At 40.5% G+C, this 26,202-nt stretch overlaps 1 protein-coding gene across 1 annotated transcript; it reads left to right on the forward strand.

The window, feature by feature from the left end:
* The first annotated feature begins 7,125 nt into the window (after positions 1-7,125).
* On the forward strand, positions 7,126-25,958 carry LOC127527425 (uncharacterized). Its single transcript, XM_051926144.1, has 31 exons — positions 7,126-7,371; positions 14,152-14,273; positions 14,354-14,558; positions 14,631-14,752; positions 14,868-15,090; positions 15,161-15,282; positions 15,390-15,585; positions 15,685-15,806; positions 16,382-16,661; positions 16,752-16,873; positions 16,975-17,194; positions 17,290-17,411; positions 18,139-18,349; positions 18,466-18,587; positions 18,789-19,011; positions 19,088-19,209; positions 21,405-21,624; positions 21,696-21,817; positions 21,972-22,188; positions 22,256-22,377; positions 22,505-22,739; positions 22,813-22,934; positions 23,130-23,331; positions 23,413-23,534; positions 23,697-23,910; positions 23,981-24,102; positions 24,248-24,467; positions 24,550-24,668; positions 24,778-24,973; positions 25,057-25,178; positions 25,746-25,958. The coding sequence occupies exons 1-31, from the start codon at positions 7,323-7,325 to the stop codon at positions 25,956-25,958; spliced, it is 5,151 nt and encodes a 1,716-aa protein (XP_051782104.1). The 5' UTR covers positions 7,126-7,322.
* Positions 25,959-26,202: the final 244 nt, after the last annotated feature.

The raw sequence follows: 26,202 nt of genomic DNA on the forward strand, positions 1-26,202 counted from the left end.
TTAAAAACTCCACTGCCATCTCTCCTAAACACCATGCTTCCACAGATATGTCATCTGCACCAATGGCTTTTCCATTCTTCATCCTCTTCATAGCTGTCCTTACTAATCCTCCTTGATAATCCATTGCACTTCCTGATTCACTATCTCCATCATCCAACCTCTTCTCTCTCCCTCGCTCTCTTCAATCATCAGCCTCTCAAAGTACTCTTTCCATCTGCTCAACACACTCTCCTTGCTTGTGAGTACGTTTCCATCTTTTATCCTTTTATTACTCTAACCTGCTGCACATCTTTCCCAGCTCCGTCCCTCTGTCTAGCCAATCGATACAGGTCCTTTTCTCCCTCCTTAGTGTCCAGTCTTTCATACAACTCCTCATCATACGCCTTTTCTTTAGCCTTCGCCACTTCTCTCTTCACCTTGTGCCTTATCTCCTTGTACTCTTGTCTACTTTCTGCATCTCTTTTGACTATCCCACTTCTTCTTTGCCATCCTCTTCCTCTGTATACTCTCCTGTAATTCCCCATTCCACAACCAGGTTTCCTTTTTCCTCTTCATTTCTCTGTCCAGATGTCACATCAAGCAGCTTTCTTGCTGTCACCCTTAATACATGTGCTGTAGTTTCCCAACTGTCTGGTAATTCTTCACTACCACCCAGTGCCTGTCTCACCTTCTCCCTAAACTCAACCTTGCAGTCTTCCTTTTTCAACTTCCACCATTTGATGCTTGGCACTGCCCTCACTCTCTTCCTCTTCTTGATATCCAACATCATCCTACAGACCACCATCATATGCTGCTTAACTACACTTTCCCCTTCGTAACCCTATGTTCCTCCCTCTTCTTAAAATATGTATTCACTACAGCCATGTCCATCCTTCTGGCAAAATCCACTATCCTCTGACCTTCTTCATTCCTCTCCTTGACACCATACCTACCCATCACCTCCTCGTCTCCTCTTTTCCCTTAACCAACATCCATCCATCCATTGAAATCCGCTTCAATCACCAGTTTCCGTCCGTTGGATACACTGTTCATCACTTCATCCAACTCACTCCAAAAATCTTCTTTCTCCTCCATCGTACACCCAACTTGCCAGGCATATGCACTAACAACATTCATCATCACACTTCCAATTTCCAGCTTCATAATTATTACTGTCTGACACACTCTTTTCACCTCCAAAACACTCTTGACATACTGTTCCTTCAGAATAACCCCTACTCCATTTCTCCTCCTATCCACACCATGATAGGACAATTTGAATCCACCTCCGATCCACCTGGCCTTATTCCCCTTCCATTTAGTCTCTTGCACGCACAATATATCAACCTTCCTTCTTTCCATCATATCTGAATGTTGGCAGTATGACTGGTAAGGGAAGAGAGTTAGTAATGTTCCTACCCTCCATTCCACTCTTTACCTTCCTTCTGCCTCCGGACACATCTTTCCCCTCTTCTTCTTCAGCCAACAGTAGCCCAATTTCCGCCAGCACCCTGTTGGCTAACAGTACTGGTGGTGGTCGTTGTTAACCCGGGGCTCGACCAATCCGGTATGGAAATTTTGTATTTTTGTCCGCATATTGATTTGGCAAAATTTTACACTGGATGCTGTTCCTGGTGTAACCCTCCCCATTTATCCGGGCTTGGGACTGGCACAAAGAAACACACTGGTTTGTGCATCACCTGTGGCTGGGTTGGGTCATTCTTAAATGAGAACCAGAAATGGCAGATGCACAGACTTGTTTTCACTACAACAAACCAAAGCCAAACTTCAGATCTTCCTCCTAAAAGCACAGTTTCAAACTTCTGGTCATTCCACAAAACTTTTTTTTTTTTTTTTTTGGGCTCCCCAAATACATTTACGTTTATTTGCTTGGTAGACACTTTATCCGAAGCATAATTGAGTACATTAGGCTAGGGTGTGTTTGTTCAAGTGTAGTAGGGCAGGTAACAAGGTTGATTGCCTCAAGTAAAAATGACCTAATAAGTAAATCATGGATTGCAATCAATTGAGCAATTAAACTTAGTCTAACAACAAATTAACTACCAATATGAAATCTCACAAAGCAAAGTTTCTATTTTTTTCCAATCAATTACACATGTTCAAAGAACAAATACAATCTCAGTGATACACTTGGAGTGACCCCCTGCTGGCTATTCTACCTGCTTTATGCATACCTAGTAGCCTTCATTGTGATATGCAGTCCAATTTAAAGCACTGGTAATCTGGATTTGGTTATCGTGAAAAAGCTTTATCTGGATCAGAGTGTTTTAACCCAATTTTGCTCTGAAAAACTGGGACAAAAATAAGATTAATGGATTGTGATTCTGGATGACAAAAGGATTCCAAAAATGTTTGATCCAGATCAAACATTTTGAACAACTAGGCTTTCAGCGTTCTTTGAAGGAAGACCAAATTCTTCATCATCATAATAATAATCCTAATCATTATTATTATTATTAAGTATCATATTTATCTAATGTTCACCGCTTTTGCGTGTTTGACCCTAATAAGCTCCATTTGTCAATATGCTTCGCCATAACGGATGTGAATTCCTCGTGTCTGCTTGCAGCTTTCCTGATTTCCACTTTTATTTCCCTTTACTGCTACTTGGTAAATGTCTAATAGTATTTTCAAAGATTTCCCTAGGATCTGTTAATAGAGACAAGCTCTAAAAAGGTTCCACGATATTTTGAAATTGGCAAAATTCAGCCACAGCCCCCTTATTGTTATACATTTTTTTAGAAATGGTTTTATAGAAAGGTTCTTGCAGTACTGCACCTGTGCTGGTGACTGGACTGGCTCTGGTCTAAGGGGAATCTGCTAATATCAAATAGTTACTTTTGACATTTGTTAGTACTTCTGTACCTTTTATTGCGCTCTGTAACAATGATAAACTCATAATTGGTATGCCAGCTTCAAAAGAGATGTGTTGAGGGCAGTATGGAATTCTCTTCTCTCTCATATCTGTCAGCTGGACTCAATAACACAATTTAAGAGTTGAGGGGCACTGAGAGAGCATGATCGAGCTCACAATGAACAGTGTTTGATGTGTGGTACCGAAAGTAAAGCTGCAGATGACGATCTGAGTGAGTATAAGTCTGCAGGAGATCAGTAAGGTAGAGAGGAGGAAGATTGTGGAGAGCTTTAAATGTTAAGAGCAGTATTGTATTCGATAGTAAACAGGGAGCCAGTAAATTTGGAAGAGAATGTGTAATATGTTGAGTGGATTTAGAACAGGTTGTTATCCTAGCAGCAGAATTTTGTATAAGTTGTAAGTGGTGAAAATGTATTTTGGGGATGCCAAATAAAATATTATTCTGTACATGAGGTGAGTAAGGCATTAACCAATACTTCGTCCTGTTCTGACACAACACACTAATGAAGTCTAGAAATGTTTTTGTTGATGGAAGAAGGCAGTGCGAGAAACCATTTATGTGCAAAGAAAATGGGAGAGTACTATCTAGAATGACGCCCAAGCTCGTAGCCTCCTTGGACATTAGACCCGAGCATTACTCGGGCAACTGTACAGATGTGTCTTGTGTACTTGTGTAAGTGTTAGAACCAAGAATCACTCAACTGTAAAAGTGCTGTTAGTGAAAACCTGCACTGGTAATTTCTCCAATTATGAAATATCTTCACTTTACCAACAATGAAAACTTTCAGAATACCAATCCAGCACCCAAACTGAAGAAAATTTTGGAGATATACCAGGCCAATGTTTCATCATTGCGGACATCATGGTCCAGAATGTAAATGCTCCGAAGTTTTGCAAGTCTCATGGTTTATAAGGGCAGCCTCTTATAGATACGACGGTACATTATGCCAAATCTTGCTGTTTTTGACATAGTTTTACAAGCTTTGTGAATCTAAAATAGGATACATTTGGAATTTGGTTATGTACACAGGTAAAGGAACAATGTTTGATCTGAACATATGGAACAGTGCGTTCCAACTGTTGTGGCGTGCCCGAAGACTTTGGCAGAGCAAAATTACAGGGAGGTGCACTAATAGCTTGGCAAAAGGGTAAAGTGCTTACGGTGAAATGGAAAGAAGATGTTTGTCGTCTTAGCACTGTATATCACGCAGGTACAGTCCCTGTACAGGCAAAAGGCAACCAGCAGGTCATGAAGCCTTGTGCTGTGCCCGACCTACAATAGCACGATGGGCGGCATAGATCGTGCGGATCAGGAATTGACTTTCCATCCCATTATGCAGAGGCCACAAAAGACATACTACAAAAAGAGTAGTATTCGTCATCTGATGGAACAGTACATTTGGGATGCATTCATTTTATACAACCAAAAAGCTGGTGAAACTTTACATGCCTGCTTATAGAACAAATCATTGCCACACATCCGCCGTCCACATTACCGCTAAAGATGCATAGTTAAACCAGCACATCACGGATCAATCCGGAGCATCTTATTGGTAAATATTTTGATTATATACCTTCAACAGGAAAAAACCAAAACCAACTCGTACCTGTGCAGTGTGCTGTTCAAAAACTGATAACTCTGGAAAGAAAATCCAAAAAGAAACTTGCTATTGTCCTGAACGTGACGTTGGATTTAGTCTTTCATTGTGCTTTAAGATTTAACACACAAAGGACTCATTTTGAGAATCTATACTTTTTTGGCAGCATTTGTAGTAGCATTACTACTTTTATTTTTTGTTCATTTCATAATTTTTATTCATCATTACTATTTGTATCATTATTATACTTTTGAGATTTAATTTTTCATACAAAAATATAAAAAATGCAACACTAAGAAGGCTAAACTGGGAAGAGCTGTTTGCGATAGTGTTGCTAAGGTTAACCATTCTTCCATTTTAATTAATGGGTGTACATTTAGAACCGATGAGGAGCATCTCAGTTTTTGTCTTGGAGACATGCCACAGGATTATTTGGAGAGAATATTTAGTGGATAGATAATGCTGTGTGTCCTCCGTATAACAATAAAACTTAATTCCATGGTGTTGAAAGATCTGTACATCTTCCTAACTGGTAATGAGAAAAGGAAGCGGCCCAAAAAACGGAGCCCTGTTGAACTCCCTGAGTAACGATTGAATTCTCTGGCTTAAAGTCCTGATCTGCTTAGGCCACTCGTACAGCAGGTTAAAATTTAATGTTGACAGACTAAAATGATTAGAATTTTTAGCAGATTTTCATTCTTTTCAAGGATTTTGCATTGTCCAAAATGATTAAACTGCCTAATCCATTCATATATGTATATGAAATTGTTCGTTTTTTTTTTTTTTTTTCCCTCCCAGCATGATCATTATTCTCTGACAGTGGTGTATAGATCAATTGGTGGGGAGAACGTCTGGCTGCAGATGAAATGCCCAGTTCAAGCACATCCAGGGTGGCCAAAACCACCTACTATTGTGCCAACAAAACCCATTCCATATGTGGCTTGCAAAAATGCCAGTATGACTGTGATGTTACCAGATTCTAATCTTAATGGGATTACAGTCAAAAGTAAGTGTTTGGATTTTTTCTTTTTCTTTTGTAAATATTAAGCCATGGTTCTAATTTATTTTTTTTCTTTAAAACATAAGATGCTTTTGGCCAAGATGTAGAAGTGAACAGCGTACCAAGTTATTGTGGCTACCTTTTGGTTAAAGGTCATGGAGTAATCAACTTCACAATTCTTTATGGTGCTTGTGACGTTTCTATTGAGGTATGTTGACCTCCTGTTAAATCGGCTTCTCCACTGTATTTGGTTTTACCACATTCTGTGGACATCATATACCAAGTATGGGAGAAAGGGATGCACATGAACTGCTGTCTCTCATTGTGCCTGCACTGTGAAGTACTGGGTGGGTTTCTAGTGGTGGTTTAGGGTGGTTTGCTTACTAAGGCCAGAACCACTGAACTTGAGCACTTTTCTGGACTTACTGCATTGGCCAGCTTTAATCTTCAGGTCTGTGGTGCACATGTGTGCTTAGATTTTATTGTAACTTTAGGAGGTTGCTATGTTTCCACACTGAAATGATTTAAGAAGTTTGCATTTCGATTGTGCATGTTCTTCTATTTGCTGGTAAATCTATAAAATGTCAGCTTTGGTCCTTTTTTGCATCTCGGACTTTCCTTTTGATTATTTGTTCATATGCCATAATTGATGCATCTGGTCCAAAATGTATTGTTGGATTTCTAAGTTATGCAATTTTTTTTTTAAACTTGGTACTGTGCAGAGATCTACACTTGTGCTGAGAAAGGTAAAGGAGTAAAGTTGACATGCATTTTACAGGGGATACAGGCCACCTCTTCTAAGAGTAGGGAACAGATTGAGGAGACCCTGGAGAGGTGGAGATATGCTCTTGAGAGGAGAGGAATGAAGGTCATTAGGAACAAGACAGAATACATATGTGTAAATGAGAGGGAGGTCAGTGGAGTGGTGAGGATGCAGGGAATAGAGTTGGTGAAGGTAGAGGAGTTTAAATACTTGGTATCAACAGTACAGAGTAATGGGGATTGTGGATGAGAGGTGAAAGAGTGCAGGCAGGGTGGAATGGGTGGAGAAGAGTGTCGGGAGTAATTTGTGACAGACGGGTATCGGCAAGAGTGAAAGGGAAGGTCTACAAGACCAGTAGCAGTGGCGAGACCAGCGATGTTATATGGGTTGGAGACGGTGGCACTGACCAAAAAACAGGAGACAGAGCTGGAGGTGGCAGAGTTAAAAATGGTAAGCTTTACATTGGGTGTGATGAGGATGGGACATGATTAGAAATGAATACATTAGAGGGTCAGCTCACGATGGATGGTTGGGAGACAAAGTCAGAGAGGCGAGATTGCGTTGGTTTAGACATGTGCAGAGGAGAGATGCTGGGTATATTGGGAGAAGGATGTTAAGGATAGAGCTGCCAGGGAAGAGGAAAAGCGGAAGGCCTAAGAGGAGGTTTATGGATGCAGTGAGAGGAAATGCAGGTGATGGGTTTAACCGAGCAAGATGCAGAGCACAGGAAGATATGGAAGAAGATGATCCACTGTGGCAACACCTAACAGGAGCAGCCAAAAGAAAAAAAACAGGCCAGCTCCTTCAGTATGATGGTAGCTTTTCTTACGCTTGAATAACTAATGTTTCTCTTTAGCTATGCCAGCGAAACTGGCAATGTAGGTTCATAATATGTAAGACCTTGGTTTTGATGTTGTGGTGAGTTTGCCTCTGCTCATTTTTTTCCAGCATGGCAACTATACTCTGACAGTGGGATATAAAGTACTTCATGGGCCAAAGAGGTACATAACCTTAAGATGTCCGGTCCTGGGCAGGCCAACAACTTCCCCCATACGTAGTTCTACAGTCATCTGCAGGAAAGATGGCATGCTTGCTGTGCTACCTGATGGTCCAATAAATCTGATCAAAATAATAGGTAAGCGTTGGATTTAATGATGGAGAAGCAGTGGCCTTTGCAACATTCTCACACACCAACCCAATCCTTAGTCACATTGCTCTGTGAGCATCACTTAATATTCTGCAATTTTACTCATAAGTAATTTTGAGTCATTCATGAAATTATGCATTTCAGGACACTCACAATGGCAATGTATTAATGGTTTTGAAAAGTATTTGGGCTTTAAGTTAACCATTGTACAGGCAACTTGACCATGCACACGTGATACAGCAGTTGTAGGTGTTTGAATGTTCTTATTGGCATTAATCAAAAAACCAGCTGCCTCCCCATGTTCTGGACAGGTGAAAATTATCAACCTGCTTTTTTACGTTTTCACCACTGGTTCCATCCATTCATTTGTAATGGAGTCCACATAATCTCGCAACACCTACCAGACAGCATCAAGGACCAAGCTAAAATAAAATCCACTTACAAAAATGGGGTGGGGGGGACCTGCACTACCATGGAAACATTTAGCTACAGAGAGCACGGATAAATGTTTTAAGCTTGTCTCATTTGCAAAACAGTCTTCTGCTTCCTAAACCTGTGAATTCTGACCTTGCGCAAAGCATCTAAGCAGTAAAAATGGCAGACATTCATAGCAACCACTATAATCGAACATTTGCTTGCTGCAGTGTTCCATTGTCCTTTAATGGCTTTTTGTCAAAGGGCTTTTAAAAAGGCTTTTTCAATGTATAATTTATAGTACTAGGGTGTTGTACTGTGTTAGCCAAAAAAATTGTCATTTTGCTTGATTTCTCACTACATTCATAATGGCTAACTAAAAAGATTACTATATGCATGCTTTCAACTACATCTTGCCTGAAGAAGAGGCCGGAGTTGCCTCAAAAGCTTGCATATTGTAATCTTTTAGTTAGCCAATAAAGAGTGTAATTTTTCTTGACTTTTCAATTTAAAGCCTCATTAAATTATACATCATTAGGTGATGTACTTGACACACAACAACTAAAACCAACTGTTCTCATCCCCTTTATCGCTTTTACTAATGCCATAAAAAAGCAGGGCAAGGGCAGAGAAACGGAGCTTAGTTCTGTATGTTCATTGAGTGTCAACGGCACTTGACTAGTACCTTGCAGTACAAATCACTCCACTTGTGCATGGGTGGTGTGGGCTTCCTTAATTTTATAAGTGTGAAACTCTCCTGTGCATTAGAGAGGCATTTGAGCTGTACTCCGAGACCCTCTCCTTTGTTGCTTTGTATGCAGAGAGTCGCAATTTGGTTGGATTGTTTCTGTCATTCATATTAAGGCTGTAGTTTTAACCTGCTTTTATTCAGCCCTACAGGAGTCATAAGCACTTGATGATTTTATAGTTTTTCCATGAGCAGGAAAGTCAAGAATACTTGAGGCCAGATGCAAATATGTTAAGGTCTTTTTAAAAAGAATATTCAGCCTTAATTTTGGAAGTCCTACCTGTGTAAATAACCTTTAACAAGGAGTGTGCTTTATTATAATTTGACTGCATTTTTATTTGGAGGCTGACAAGGAGAAGGCAAGTGGCTGAGAGTTGTTTCTGTACCGTGTGAGAGTTAATTTAAAACCATCTGTTTTGCTCCTAAAAATGTGTTTTTAGAAATTCCCACATGGCCTCTTAACAATATCCAAAGGTTGTTTTTTTCCCTTTAGAAGGTGGTGGTGTTGGGGTGTTTCACCACCCCACACACTGCCCGCACAGGATCTGGGTGTTTGGGGTGCATTAGGGAAAGTTAATTGTTACTTGGTGTTAGCTACTGCTGCTTAGTGCCCTTCAAGTGCCCTCCATTATCTCTAAGTAAATTATCCTAGCAACTAATAGTTAATAAGTAACAGATATAGCGATTCCTTAGTGGGGGTGAGGGAGAGAGGCAGCAGTAGAAGTTGAAGCATTAAGATGCAGATCAGGCATAAGAAGCTGTAGGAGCCGACAAGACGGTAAGAAATTAACTAGCAGTAGGTATTTACTATGCAAGGTTTAGAAAAGCCAAGCAAAATGACACCTTTTATTGGCTAACTAAAAAGATTACAATATGCAAGCTTTCGAGGCAACTCCGGTCCCTTCTTCAGGCTAGATGTAATACAGAAACTGGAGTTCCCTGTGTTTTATAATTGTATTTGCTCAGACCCGACAGACCGGGACAAACAACTGCAGGAGCTCAGACAAGATTTCATCTGACAAGGTTATACCCCCAAAACAACAGACACTCAAATAAGAGCTAAAGTCATACCCAGAGGCAACCTTCTGGAATATAAAAACAAAGACATCAAGAACCGCATCCCCCTTGTTGTCACCTACAACCCACATCTTGAAACACTTCGAAAAATTATAAAAACTTCAGCCAATACTAAACAATGATCAAACACTGAAAAATGTATTTCCTGAACCTCCCCTCCTGGCATACAGACGACCACCAAACCTTCAGCAAATAATTGTCCGAAGCTCCCTAAGTGAACCAACAGAAAATGGCACATCTCCACGCCTACAGAAAAGATGCAAAACATGTGCCCACATTTATGATAGACCGTATAGTTATACCACACTGCCAACTTGAACATCACATAAAGGGATCATTTTCCTGCAGATCATCTAATATAGTCTACCTAATTCTCTGCATGAAATGTCCTGACACTGCACTCTATGTGGGAGAAACTGGACAAACACTCCGCCAGAGAATGAATTTACGCAGGTTCCACATTAAACATGGCAACACAGATGTTCCTGTAGCGGCCCACTTCAACAGCCATGGACACTGTGAGAGGGACTTTAAAGTCACAGTGCTTATGGGCAACTTCAAAACACAGAAAGAGAGAAATGAATGAGAAGTTAAACTCATGCTAAAATTTGATACATTACAACATGACTTGAAGTACTAGGGTGTTGTACCGTGTTAGTCATTATGAATGTATGAACATGACTTGTTCATACATTCTCTTGTTCATAATTATGAACATGACTTGAATAAAGACAAGAGTTTTATGGCCAGATATGAGGATTGTTTACATCTCTCAGAATGACAGACAACCTGTCTACAGATCCACATTGTTTTGAAAAACTCATTACAAACTTCAAAAGACTTTGTTGGACAGTTATCTTATCCAGAGATCTTGACCATACATTGTTCTTCTCTCTCTAATAGATTCATTCAGGCTAGGGTTAATTTAACAAGATAATTTTTTACATTTTAAGATTTCTCATTTAAAGATTTACCAATGTTGTTTCTTGTCCTAGAGTGTGTATATAAACACAGGGAACTCCCAGTTTCTGTATTACGTCTTGCCTGAAGAAGGGGCCTGAGTTGCCTCGAAAGCCTGCATATTGTAGCTTTTTAGTTAACCATTATGAATGTAGAGAAAAACCAAGCAAAATGACCCCTTTTATTGGCTAACACGGTACAACACCCTAGTACTATGCAAGGTTTTAAAGGCTGAACAGTTTTTGATGGTCAGGAAAGTAGATCTGTTAAGATGACGACGGTGTAAGGGTTTACTAATAAGGAGGAGAACAAAGTAAAAAATAAGAGGAGCCAAAGTTAAGTTAACTTTGTTTTTTCTTTCTATTCGAACAGATTGAGAAAAGTAAATTGCAGTTGAGGGGGGGAATATTACAGGGGCTTAAGGGACCAGAAGTTGTAAAATAACTAGCAGTTCTTTAATTTCTTTGGTTCAGTGTGTGTGTGTGTGTGTGTGTTTTGTTTGCTTTTTTTTTTGTTTTTGTTTTTTTTAACCATTTAAGTTTAATTATATAATTTTAATAAAAAACAATGTTTGGTTGCTGAAACTGGAGCAGATGGCTGGCCTGCATTGTAGTATATAATTGGCAGACCTGGCCAAGGTGTCCTTTAGAGAGAATGTGCACCCCTAAGGTGGTGCGGGAGGAGATTCCAGACCAGACAGGAAGAGAGAGGTGGGTCACTGTCACAAGGTAAAGGTTGCACACTGACTGACACTTCCAATTCTGGGGTTGATGCCCAAAGCAGTTCATGTCCTTTGCACAGCTGGACAGTGTCTCTGAAGAATTTGAGGTGGTTGGCTGGGACGAGGTGCCCCAATGGGTCACCTCAAAGCCATTTCCCAGAAGGAGAGAGCTCTGGCAACTCAGTTTTAGGGGGATGGAAGTGCAGGTTTGCTCCAGAGACTGTAGTCTTGCATGGTGTGTTGCCTTCCTGGTGCACAGGTGGGGGACCCTCCCTGGAAGGGTTGATAGGCTCTTGAACAATGACAACTGGATCCACTCCCACTCTGGCCATGTTGGAACAAATGATATACATAAGGGTAGTAAATTTAAAAAGTTAGATGCCAGGCCGAAGAGCAGAACTGGCAAGGTAGTCTTCTCCAAAGTGCTTCCTGTGCCACAAGCTGGTTCAGGTAAAATCAAGGAGATTAGAAGGCTTAACGTGTGGATCAAATCTTGGATAGAAAAATATAGGTTTATAGGGTGTTGGGGCTCCTTTTAGAAAAGATGGGACCTGTTCTGGTGCAATGGGTTACATCTAAACCAAAGGGGCACCAACTGTACAGGGAGGAACAAACAGTGTAAAAATAAAAATGCATAGTATTGTAAATTTTAACCCAACATTTAAATGTTAAAGGAGTAACCCATTAAAGGAATGCCAGAAGTACTGTATCAAGTGATTCGGAGTTATAGAGGAGCATAATTATGATCTTATAGCAATAATAGAAACCTGGCTAAATAACAAAGATGGGGATAAGTATAACAGGGATACACATTTCTGTTCTCTCTATCCTTCCTAAGAAAACCAAGCTTGGGTTGTTGTTTACATTGAACAAAATTTAAACGCAAGCCTTCTTCATTTGGACGATGAGCCCCATCTTAGTGAGGACGTGTGGCTTTGCCTAGAAAACATTAAAGAGATCTTATTTTAGGAGTGTGTTATAGACTGCCTAATGCAGACTGTAACATCCCCCTGTAAGGTTGCCAATTTAATACTAAAAAGATCTGCGTTGAAATTAAAGTCATGGGAGATTTTAACTACCCAAACATTAACTGGGATAACCTTGTGAATAACAGGAGCAGGATATGTTAGAGGAAATCGGTTACCATTTTAACACGGTATGTGAGGGGAAGCCTGTCTGGATTTTGTATTTTTATAATAATCAGAGTAGAATTGATGGTTTAGAGGTGATTGAACCACTAGGGTCAAGTGACCATAATAAGAATTCTCAGTGTTACGGAAGAGTGTGGGTGGTAAAACTAAAATTTGGTCGCACAAATTTTGAGGAGAGGCGCAAAGTCTGTGGAGGCTAGATTGAGATAAGCTTTTAAGTGTGGAGACAGTCAGAGCAGTGGAACAGATTTAAATGTTTTACATTAACTTACAGAACAGGTAAAAAACTAAATTTAAAACTAGTAGGAAATCTGAGATTTAAAAAAAAAAAAAAAGTTTGCGAAGGGAACAAACTTATAAGGCATATAAGATTAACAACTCCAATGTTCTCTCTCGATTCACAAGAGGGCAAACATTAAGAAAGATATTAGGGTGGTAAACAGACCATTGGAGATGAACGTAGCAGATGAGATAAAGACAACCAGAGATTTTTTTTTTTCTTTCAGTATTTTAGTAGTAAAAAAAACGGTCAAGGAGGAGGTGAAGTGCATCAGGAATAGTAAAGGGTAATTAAAAACATACAGCAGATGTTCTAAACTCTCATTTTTCTGATGTGTTCACAAGTGAGGAAGCAGACAACCTCCCAGAGGTAAATAGTACCTGCTTAGTAGTCCCAAGTGATTTAGAAATTTGTAGAGGGAGAAGTACTGCTTAAACAAGTTGAAACCAAACTAATCTCCTAGACCAGATATTTTACCCTTGTGTTCTTAACAAAGTTACCAAGTAAAAATAAACCCTTGAGTCTGTTGAATCATTACAGACAGACTTGAACAAATTTGTGGCAGATGAAATTTAATGTCCATAAATCTAAAGTATTAGAGGTAGGAAGTAAAAAAATTAGGTTTGAATACGCAATGTGAGGTCTGAAAATCGAATGTACACCACCTGAAAAGCATTCAGCAGTCATAGTGTACACCACACTGTCAGCCTTCTTAATGGCTTCTGAACCCCCTCTGGAAGTTAGCAGAATATTAGGTCATGTAGCGCCCTGATGTGTGGAGTACAAGTCCAAGGAGGTTCTGCTGAAGCTTTTTAACACACTGGTGAGGCCTCGTCTGGAGTACTGTGTGCAGTTTTGGTCTCCAGGCTACAAAAAGGACATAGCAGCACTAGAAAATGTCCAGAGAAGAGCAACTAGGGTGATAGGGGATGAGTTATGAAGAAAAATTAAGAGCTCTTCCTTTTCAGTTTAAGCATTAAGAAGATTAACAGGAGACTATTTACTAATTCCCTTCAGAACTGAAGGATTTTAAGAGTTCAGTAAAAGCACTGGGACACAGTTGGAATAACTTACTATTGTTAGTAAGGAATTTACCCACAAGTTTCCAAGTGTCTGTGGTTCTCTGTAAAGCTTTGTAGGGCGGAATGCCTTATCTAGATTTTCCACAAGTTCTAAAGTTGTATGTATAGGCACTCCAGACATCCAAAGTTTTAAGTGCTTTCTGGAAGGTGGGCTGTTAAATGTTCCATCCCGTTGTAAACTTTTTGGTGTGGGTTTTAGATTACTTGAGTAGCTGATTTGTGCACTACTGGCCATGATATACACAATAGTATAAAGTGGTGTACACCTTAGCAGGAACATTGTGGATGGTGGATTGGCTTTTGAAGTTGCTCATTTGGGTTTCTAAATTCTTCAGATGTCTATAATGAAGAATTGATTGTGACCCAAGCACCTGTGGAGTGTGGCTACAGACTAGTAAAAAGACGCAGAAGGATCACATTGTCTGTCCAGTACACATCGTGTGATGTTACTGTGAAGGTGAGACCCTCTATGGGTGGGTGGGTCTATTTCTGTGTGTCCAAATTAACACCCTCATTTTTCTCTAAACGTTTGTCCAGCATAATATGTATTTGCTCACTGTACTATACACACCAGCCAAAGGCCCAGAATTGTCTCTGAACATGAGCTGCCCTGTTGTCCCACCAAGTCTTCCTACTTCTAGCACTGTAAGACCTCCAGGAAGTCAGCCCACTGTGATCTGTGGGAGCTCCAGCATGAGGATGCTTCTGCCAAATGGGTCTCCTGACTGGGTCAACATAATAAGTGAGTAGTTTGGATGAGTCAAATGTGTGGCTCCAGTGAGTGCAGGCATTAAATTTCATTTTAACTCTCTAGATAAGACCGGGGGTAAGGCCAAGGTGGTGTCTCAACCAAAGAGCTGTGGCTACGTATTGGAAAAAGGTTACAACTATCTTTCCTTCACTACGTTGTACCAAGCTTGTGATGTTAGAATTTTGGTAAGTACTGTAGGTTCTTGAACAAATGTACTCCCCAATAGGTTCTGAATTGTTCTGTATTTAATGTAAACATGGCTTGTACTAATGAGGAGTGTGTGTGGTGTCCTTTCTCCAGGGTAGTTTTTATGTTCTCACTGTAATCTACGCACCAGAAGTTGGTCCTGAACTGGTAGTGAATATGAAATGCCCAACTGCTTCTGGAAACTTTGGCTTCACCACCCTTCCTCCACTAACTTCCCAGAAGCCCACTACTAGTCCTCCATCCCCTACGGTTTTCTGTAAAGCAGCCAGCATGATGCTGGTATTGCCTGGTTTGCATTATGAAATTCAAATACTTGGTAAGTGTGTTAGGATAAACCCTGGGCTGATGATGATGATGATGTGTTGTAACTTGATTCTCTGTTACAGACAAGGCCAATGAGAGAGAACCTGTGAATTCCACATCCCATGCATGTGGGTACATAGTGACAAAACGTGATGGAAATTTAATTTTTTCAGCTCTTTATGATGCATGTGATGTCCTCATTCAGGTGGGGAAATTAACAGGATTCCAGATACACCGGGAAAGCATCTTATCTTTTGGACTCCTTTTTTGTGTTCAGCTGCATTTCAGTTTCAACTTTCACTATTTTCGCAGCATCACCATTATGTACTGACTGTGCTATACAAACCATCTGGTAAACCATGGAAGTCTGTAAGTATGAGATGTTCAGTCAAGATGCCAACAACTGCTCCACCTACAAAGCCTACTGCACCAAGCTCTGTAACTTGCAGGGCTAAAAGCATGATGGCAATGCTACCAGATGGGCCTACAGACCAAGTCAAAGTAATTGGTGAGGGTTTTGAGATTTAGAGCTCAGGAAAAGATATTCTACTGTCCAAATCCATGTAGTTTAATAACTTGCCCTCCCTTTTTTTTTTTTTATATAAAGACTCATTTGGTGAAGCAGTAGCTGTGAGTGGAGCTTCTTCAGAGTGTGGTTATGGGCTGACGAAAGTCAAAGGGAAGATTCTGTTGACTGTCCCATATAATGCATGTGATGTTTCTGTGGAGGTAATTTTCTGTTTCTGAAACTTTTTTTTTGTCTTGGTTGACAATAAATTGGACAGGCATACAGGGATAAAGGTGTGTGTTTGTGTGTGTATAGACACTGGCTTCCTCCCCAGACTTTGTTCCTGTGCTGAACTGGAGATTGTCGGTATAGGTATTGTGTTCCCATATAACTGAAATGGTTTTGAAGTTGGCTGGCTAGCTCTTGTACTAAATGAAAATGCTGACTACTGTAACTGTTAATTGGGTGTTACAGGAGTAAGGCTTTTGGATAGCTTAATTTGTTTCCCTATGGCTCCCCAGAGGATGGTGTATTTTTGGCTACTAAGCAGATTTTACTGTTTGTCTAACTAAAGTGTATTTAACAGGTCAAAGCTTAATTTCAGACCACCAAATATTTAAATAAGGTCATAACTTTATTGCATCATAAAATATGCCAATGCTCAGTCAGCTCTCAAGTGCAGGGTTGTCTTGTTATCCAGTTGCCAAGATGGGATTCATTTAATGTTTCAACAACCTTTTGCCAGTTCACGCACACTCCAACTTATAACTGAAGGTGACTTTTATGATTTGTATAGGGTGGGGATTATGTCCTTGTGGTGCATTACCAACCTGTTGGAGGCATGCAGATGTCCATGACCCTCCGATGTCCTGCTGGTGATCAGATAAAAACTACCTCCCAGGGTCCCACCATTGCAACAATTACCACCTTTCTCCATTCAACTAAAAATGCTACCACACACCATTCTGAACCCACTTCCATGTCCACAGCTGGTCCTCCTCCAAATGTAGTGTGCAGGCAAAAGAGCATGATGGTAATTCTGCCCAAAGCTTTCCCAGATAGTGTCAAAGTAATTGGTGAGTTCTTTACAGTTTTCATTAACCTTGGGTTGTAGTCCATCTCCTATTCTGATTACATCCTGCTTTGACATTATTTCATTTGTTTAGGTCAATTTATGCAGGAAGTGACTGTGATAACTGCTCCAGTGAGCTGTGGGTACCAGCTTGTGATTGGTTACCAACAGGTTGTATTCATAACTCCTTATACAGCTTGCGATGTCCGCATTGTGGTAAGTGTATGTAAGGCAATGTCTGCCTTAGAGGGGACCATAAGTGCAGTCTGAAGTTTGTGTTTCTATGAATTTGCCAATATCTTGGTTGCCTTTATTAGGGTGGCTACTATGTTCTGGCAGTACGCTACAAAACTAAAAATGGGCAGCAAATGAACGTGTCTATGAAGTGTTCCACTCCTTCTGGTAATGTGGGGTTTACTACGACAGTTGCTCCTACCAGTGTAATGAAAAGTACACCCAGGGCACCAAGTGTTCTTTGTAACACCTTCACAATGAGTGTGCTGCTTGATGGATCTTCAAGAGAGGTCTTTGTTCTAGGTAACCTGTACTGTAGCATTCTTACACACTCCCCGCCCCAGTAGCAATGTTGAAAAGTGGTGTGTGTTTTAATAGTGTGCATTTAATATTTTTAGATAACCTGAATGAAGCTGTGCCCATTAACCAGTTTCCTTCAAGATGCGGATATGTTCTCACAAGAAAACCTGGAGGTTTCCTCCTGACTGCACAATACACATCTTGTGATGTCAGAATCGAGGTGAGTTGCAGCATGTGTTAGATCTTGGAGAAGGCCCTACAGTTAAAATTGGTATAGTGGTGACTAGGGGGTTTGCATTATGGGAACTGATTGATAAGGTGGTTGTGTTTTGCAAGGACAGATCAAATGTCATTTTAATGATCGGGTCTGAAAAGGTTATTCTTAATGGAGTCTATATGTTGGTTGTCAATACAACCAACAAAATTACAGGCCTCTCTGAATTCTTGCATACATTTTGGGCCATAAATTATGAACTCCAATTTCCTGCAGCCTAGTGAGAGTCACTACAGGTTTCTGTTCAGATGAGAACCCTGGTAGAAAATGTATTGGAAGTGCCCTTCCTACTAGGTTGATAGCCAGGGTTTGAGGTATTACCAGCAACTTTTGTTTGTTTAATTTCTGCATTAGTTTTGTAAAGGTAATTTTGCTTATGATAGGCATGAATTTCTCCCAATGATGATTAAAGGAGCGTTGATCTTTATGGTGGTTCAATTCATTTTAGGATGAAGGCAAGAAAAGTTTTTGATACAAACCACAGTTTACGAGCAGTAGTTTAAACAAATCTCCATTTCTGAAACCTGACAGAGGGCCTGGCACAAGTTTACTTGGTGCACCTAAATTAGTGAAATTTAGACTTTGGATTCTTGTTACACTAAGGGAAAAATTTTGTATGAATGTATCAGTCTCTCTTTACAGTAGGAGTTCCATTGTTTATATTCCCTTTTAGAATCAATTCTACATCCTTAGTGTGCTGTATACACCTGCTGGTGGAGCTGAAACATCTGTGACTATGCAATGCCCAGTCATTCCACCACCGACAACCAAGTCAACCACCACAGCCATGCCGGTGACCCCCAGTGACCCTTTAGTGATTTGCGAAGGATTCAGTATGGAAGCAATATTGCCTGCTGGGTTGCTTAGTCAAGTTAAAATAACAGGTGAGCTTTCAGATGTGGTTGGGTGGGAAATTTCTTGAATTGATACAAACATGGTCTAATATTTTGGTGTGTGGTGTCTATCCCTAACCCCCAACCCCCCCCCCCCCCCCCCCAAGATTTCTTTAGTCAAGGAATGGCTGTAAACCAGGCTCCAAAAGAATGTGGCTATACACTCCGAAAAGAAGGTGGAAAGATCATTTTCAGCACTCCATATAATGCTTGTGATGTGTATGTTCAGGTAGGGAATACACTGGCAAAGTTCTAAATAGCAGCAAGTCCATCTCATTTTGGAGTTTGTATAAAGAACCTGGAGAATTGCAACATTGGATTACTGCCTTCTAATTCAGAATCATCTCCTGGCATCTGCATACTGATTTGTATTACTAAAATATTATGTGATGAATGGCCTCCATGATTAGAGGAGTTCTTGTTCTTTCAGTATAACAGGTACATCTTGACTGTGCTGTACCAACCTTATGGACATCCCCAGAAGTCTTTGACCATGAGCTGTCCAGTTGTTGGGCCAACACAACCCACCGGTGCTGCTACTACCACCACCACAAAGCCTACAACGTCCATTCCTCCACCCAAAGCCCTGTGCAGAGGGTCTAGCATGATGGTGGTTCTGCCAGGTGTTGCTCCAGAAAATGTAAAAATAATAGGTAAGGTAAATGCAGATTTGTGCCCTGTAATTTTGCTATATGAAACTGGAGTAATAGCTTTTGGTTCCAATCCCAGATAAGCTTCACCATGAGGTGGTGGTCATCACTCTACCCAGAAGCTGTGGCTACACACTTGTAAAACAATACAAGCAACTGGTCTTTGCCTCCTTATACACGGCATGTGATGTCAAAGTAAAGGTAAGACCTTTTGCCAGGTCAAAATATACGTATGCATGCAAGAACCTCTAGATCAGGGCTATTCAACTACAATTTCAGTTCAGCCAGCAGTAGGCAATGACAAATTTTAAATCAACACCAATGAATGTATTTAAAACAAGTAATGTTCATCCATTGTTTCCCTTTTACATTTGATCACATCTGACACAGGCAAATGAAAAATGTATTAAAAATAAATAAATAAATAAGGAAAATAATGGTAACAGAATCTTTAGTAGTAATACTTTTTTCCACTTTTCTGTCACAGGCACATCTCAAAGTGCATAAAATCAAGAAATTCCACAGTATTTACAATAGCATTTGTTTCCATTTTCAAATATGAGATCCTCCCCCAATTTTAATGGGAGATCATGACGGGCAAGGGATTTTTTTCTTCCTCCTAGAACGTAAACTGTTTCATCCACTTGGTTTTAATCACTCATATGACGGAGGTTAAATTTGAGTTTCATAACACAGCCATTCCTGTTGAAATTGCAACCCCAAAAAAATTACCTGAGTAAATGTTTAAGAGCAAGGCACCTCTGGTGTATGGCATGAAAGTGGATTGGTACATTTATTTTGATGATTTGTCTTTAATAATTCATTATTTGAAATCCAAGAACTCTGTACATTACTAAAATATACTGTATATATACCTGTGTGTGTGTGTATATATATATATATATATATATATACAGTGATCCCTCGCTATATCGCGTTTCGCGGCTTCACTCTATCGCGGATTTTATATGTAAGCATATTTAAATATATATCGTGGATTTTTTGCTGGTTCGCGGATTTCTGAGGACAATGGGTCTTTTAATTTCTGGTACATGCTTCCTCAGTTGGTTTGCCCAGTTGATTTCATACAAGGGACTCTATTGGCAGATGGCTGAGAAGCTACCCAACTTACTTTTCTTTCTCTGTCTCTTGCGCTGACTATCTGTGATCCTGACGTAGGGGGTGTGAGCAGGGGGGCTGTTTGCACACCTAGACGAAACGGACGCTCGTCTAAAAATGCTGAAAGATTATCTTCACGTTGCTACCTTCTGTGTGCAGCTTTTAAGTATGCTGCATGGTGCTTCGCATACTTAAAAGCTCAAAGGGCACGTATTGATTTTTGACTTTGTTTCTCTCTCTTTCTCTCTCTCTGTCTCTTCCTGCTCCTGACGGAGGGGGTGTGAGCTGCCACCTTCAACAGCTTTGTACCGGCGGTGCTTCGCATACTTAAAAGCCAAAAAGCCCTATTGATTTGTTTGCTTTACTCTCTGTTTCCTTTGAAGAGGAAGATATGTTTGCATTCTTTTAATTGTGAGACAGAACTGTCATCTCTGTCTTGTCATGGAGCACAGTTTAAACTTTTGAAAAAGAGACAAATGTTTGTTTGCAGTGTTTGAATAACGTTCCTGTCTCTCTACAACCTCCTGTGTTTCTGCGCAAATCTGTGACCCAAGCATGACAATATAAAAATAACCATATAAACATATGGTTTCTACTTCGCGGATTTTATTATTTCGCAGGTGGCTCTGGAACGCAACCCCCGCGATGGAGGAGGGATTACTGTATACTGTATATGTGTGTGTGTGTGTGTGTATATAATACTAGCTGTGTAAGCCTGTGTTGTAAAAAGCCCGGGGTCCAAGAAACCACTGAAATTGTCAGAAAAAATATTGAAATGTAGAGATGTCGGGTAATTGAAAGGAACTACTCTGACAAAATGAATCCTCTTAGGAGAGACACCCAATGTACTCACATCGCTTGTGCATTAGCAGCAGGAGGAAAAGTAAAAGGGGGATACCGTTTTGTCAATGTTAGTGGCTAAGCGACTTTGTCTTTCTTTAGAGGTTTCATTTTGCTGATGTGCTCGCCTCGCTTGTGTTATTAGCGGCTAAGCAAGTTTTCTGTTTTTTGCATCAGTTACAAAATAATAATCTACTGTAACGTTTCAATGACTGGTGAACTAAGTTGAAATGATACTCGCCAAAGCCTATTTTTGGTTGCATTTGACCATTTTAGTTTCAGTCAGAAGCCTTAGCGGGGCCACTGGGAGGTTGCTTCTGGGCCGCATGTGGGCCACAGGAGGCCATTTTAAATAGGCCTGTTTTAGATCAACTGCTTGCACAAATTTGGTGATTGCATAGTTTGAAGTTGTTGGACTCTAATCTGTAACTTTCCAGGGTGGCTTTTATGTTCTTGTGCTGGTCTATACAACTCCAAGTGGTGCGAAAATTAAGGTTCCTATGAAGTGTCCTACTACTGGATCCCTTTTTCCAACTACACTAGCTCCAACAACTAGCAGCATTTGGACCACACCTAGTGCTCCTATTCTGATCTGCAAAGCTTCAAACATGATGGTGTTGCTTCCGATGGGCTCCATACATGATGTCAAAGTAATAGGTAAGCCTCTTTTTGTACTGATAACCTCCTTGCCTAACAAGCATATTTTATATCTGTACCTTATCCGTCAGATCAAAAGAATGAGGCATTGCCTGTGGTTCAGGCTCCTAGAGACTGTGGATATGTACTGAAGAAAAGGCCAATCAATCTTGCCTTTTCGGCCCTTTATACCTCCTGTGACATGAAAATCTTGGTAAGCATATACAATCTGTGATTGGCAAATACCCGAAATTCATACAAACATTCCAGTAATGATCTTGAATGAGGTGGAGTAACTGATAGCCTTTGGTTCCTAGAATATTGCAGTTGGGGCCTATTCTTGCATGTAATTTTGTCACTTTTTTCAGAGAAATCATTACATTCTGCATGTACTGTACACACCTTATGGTGGTATGCAGAGGTCTGTGACAATGAGATGCCCAATGAAAGTGCCTACAACTACAAAGGTGCCATCTACTACCAGCACACTTACCACAAAGGGTTTTACTCCCTCTGTAATCTGTCACAGTTCTAGTATGATGGTCACTTTGCCTGATGACTCTCCACATTCTGTCAGTGTCATAGGTGAGTAGCTCAGTTTATACTAACCCACTCCAATGGGCAAGCATCTAACACAATCTTTATGATTTAGATGCTCTTGGTGAACAAGTGGATGTGACCCAACAACCTTCAAGCTGTGGATATACACTGGTAAAAACCAGAGGAAACCTGCAGTTCACTGCCCTTTATCAAGCTTGTGATGTGCAGATCATAGTAAGTATGTCACTGTTGCAGCTCTTGGTGGTTCAATCCAACCGACTGTAATGGTAAGTTGTCGTGGCAAAGTGGCCTTATGAACTGGTTAGATTTGTCTGTTCTAAATATAGCATCCTGTTTTTAGGGTGGCTCCTATGTACTTCTCCTAATATACCAGCCTCAAAGTGGGCCACAAATAGTTGTCCGGATGGAATGCCCAGTTACTTCTGGGGACACTGGGCTGACTACAGCAATTAGTGCTACAATCGCCACCAGCACCACAATACTGCCCACCTCTGCAACACCTACTGTGATTTGCAACTCTACCAACATGACAGCAATGCTTCCAGATGGCTCTCTTGATGCCGTTGAAATAGTAGGTGGGTTATGGCTAAGTTTTAACTAGCAACTGTAGCTTGAGGAGATTTCTAACTGATGGATTTATACGTACAGATCTTGCTCATGAGGTGGTTCCTGTAACTCTGACTCCACAAAGGTGTGGATACACACTACAAAGAAAGCGAGGATATCTATCCTTGGTTGTTCAGCACACTGCTTGTGATGTCCGTATCTTGGTAAGACTGGGTTTCAGGGCTACTTTTTAAACTTGATATGTAAGGAACCAAACTTTTTAAGGTATGAATTCCATACTAAATAATCATTTTTAACCTACAACTAAATTTGACCACAGGTGTAATGATATAAAAGTGGTTTCTCTTTCTCTTTTGTGATGGTTGGAAGTAAACCTGTGTTTAACCCCTTCCTTTCAGAACAATAATTACATCTTGATGGTGCTGTACAAACCCACTGGACAGTCTATGAGGTCTCTGACAATGAGTTGCCCCGTTGGCATCCAGATGACTATGACCACTACCCTCTCCAAGCCTTATGCCCCAAGCCCTCCAGTGACTTGTGGTAATTCTAGCATGAGTGTGGCATTGCCTGATGGACCTCTAGATCAGGTGAAAATAGGTAGGCGATTTTTAGCCTTTGTAGACTCTCTCTCCCTCTTCTGAAGGAATTTTGGTGATGTGAACATATTTTGTCCTCCAGTATCTTTCAATGAAACTGTTGCTGTATACCAGGCCCTTCCAGAGTGTGGCTACATTTTAAGGAGAGTTGGGAGAAAGATGGTCCTGAAAGTACCCTATGACGCATGTGATGTTTATATATGGGTAAGAATGTAGGCTTGTCAAGAGCTGGCCACCCAACAATAAGATTGCTACTCAATTGCAACTTTACTTTGGGATGCATCCCAAAACCTTCCTTATGGCTTAATGTAGTTGAAGTATGTGGAATTAATTGATCCTCCTGACAATTTTGTACTTCTGTTTAAGCGCAATAACTATGTTGTGATGGTGCTATATATGCCTGCTGGCGGGGTTCAGAACTGTATAACCATGAGATGTCCACTAATTAAGCCATCGCCACCGACAACCACCATGTCGACGAGGATAACCACACGTAGTCCCTCAAGAGCTGTGATTTGCAGAGGCTCTAATATGACTACTGACTTACCTGGTGGTGCTTTGGAAGAGGTCTATGTAATTGGTGAGTAGATCCCTAACAAGGGTGGTAAAATTAGAAGAAACTTCTTCCTAACTTTTGACTTTCATTTTAGATAAGCATTACAAGGAAGTGGCTGTAGTTACTCTTCCAAAAAGCTGTGGCTACTCACTGGTGAAAAGAAACCATCAACTATCCTTCACTGCACTATACAAATCTTGTCATGTTAGAATGTTTGTAAGTGCTCAGTTCATGCTGTTTTTCTCCAAGTTCATGGATTGAATCATTGTGAAGTTTTCCTCTTAGTGGGATTCTGCATGTTAAACTTTTTTCGCAGATCAAGTTGTGGGTTGAGTTATGGAGTGTGGGTTTCTTGTTTTAGGGTGGCTTCTTTTTGATTACTGTTATTTACAAGCCTAGAAGAGGGTCACAAATGGTTGTACAAATGAAGTGCCCAACAAGTGGAGGCGATTTGACACATGCTACCACAACAGCAGCAATTGCCACCAAGTCCTTGCCTCCCCCTCCTCCTATAACATGTAAATCTTCGAGCATGATGGTTGAACTTGCAGTTAAATCAATCGAGGATGTTCTGTTAATTGGCAAGTAGTAGTGACTTTTTTTTTTCTCCATCCTTTTCATCCATGGTAGTGGGTGACCACAGCTTTCCTCTTCTCAATGCAGGCGATTCTGAAGATACTGCTGTTCTACAAGCCCCAATAGCTTGTGGCTATTTGCTGACTGAAGCTTTTGGCCATGTCACCTTTTCCTCTCCTTACAATGGCTGTCATGTTAGTCTTCAGGCAAGTTGGTGGGGGTGGAGGGGTGTAATCTTTGGATGCTCATTTTCATGGCTTAGTTATGGTGTCTAAATCTCTCCCAACCTAATTGGGCAAAATGTATCCTCCATAGGATAACCATTATATTCTGGAAGTCCTCTACAAACATAGTGGTGGGATGTGGATGTCTGTGACAATGCGTTGTCCTGCTCGAGATCTTCCAGTAACAGTGACAGCTGCATCAGTCTCTCCTCCTAAAGTGGTCTGTAGATCATCCAGTATGAGGGTTTTATTGCCTATTGGATATGCAAAAGATGTTCACATTCTTGGTAATTCTTCTCTTTAGCACCATGTGCCACAGCTTAAAACTCAAACTGCCCAAGTTTACATTTGCTTTCCCCTCCATTTTTAGATAAAAACTTGCAGAAAGTGCCAGCCATTGCTGCTCCTGAACACTGTGGCTATGCTGTGCAGAAGGGTCCCAACTATGTCTCCTTTAGTGCACTCTACACTGCCTGTGATGTGTCCATTGTGGTTAGTTGCTTTTTGGTGTTTTTTTTTTTTCATGACCCAAGGCAGAAACTCTTAAACAGAATTGAGTCCTTAAGTAGTGTATCATGTAATATATTAATTATTAGATCCATAGACTGTACTAAATTATAAACCTGGCAAGTCACCGATAATGGCAGTACTGTATATTCTAAATGTTGAGTAATTTTTTTAAAATATCATGGATTAAGATACTGCGCTCCTGCATCAATTCATTGTAATGTTGCATATTAAGTATATGGTGGACTTGGAAACTTCATAATGTCTGATTGAAAGTGAATGCAAGTCTCCAGGACTAGGAGGCTTTTTCATCCTTTGATGTCCCACTTTCCAAAGTTTTATTTCAAGCATATGATTCTCTAAAGTGGTCTCTGGTTTCCTTGTTGATCAACTGTGCAGTTATTCAGGGCTACATCTTGATTATTTTATTGACATAAGCTTCAGCCCACCCACTACCACAACCACCCTACGCTTTTAAATAGGCTTCTGACAGCATAGTGTAAACCACTCCGTTTGTAGTTATTGGTTAAAACCATGCTTTTTGTCTGTTAGCACCACCATTACGTACTGACTGTCTACTACAAGACTACTAGAGGAGCCTCCATTGTGGTGGATATGAAATGTCCCCTTCTCTTTACACGAAGCACATCTGTCACTGTAAAGCTTGGGACTCCTTCAGCAATGTGCCACAAGTCTGCAATGAGTGTAAGGCTGCCTACTGCCTCTGTACAACTTGTGAAGATCCTAGGCAAGTTCAGGAACTGAATCGCTCTTCTAGATTCCTAGAAAGGGGATATTAGTCTTACTTTCTTGTCTAATTTAAATCTAGACAAAGTAGGTAAAGAAGTAAAGGCAGTCAACCTGGCAAATAAATGTGGCTATCGTCTAGTCAAAGAGGAGAGGGATGTCTATTTCGGCGTCCCTTATACAGCCTGTGATGTCGAGATATTGGTGAGATGACAGCTGTGTAAGAGTGTGGTGTCTGATCTGACTTTTGATGCACGGTCTG

Source organism: Erpetoichthys calabaricus, chromosome 4 (genome assembly GCF_900747795.2).
Source record: "Erpetoichthys calabaricus chromosome 4, fErpCal1.3, whole genome shotgun sequence".
Classification (NCBI taxonomy): Eukaryota; Metazoa; Chordata; class Cladistia; order Polypteriformes; family Polypteridae; genus Erpetoichthys; species Erpetoichthys calabaricus.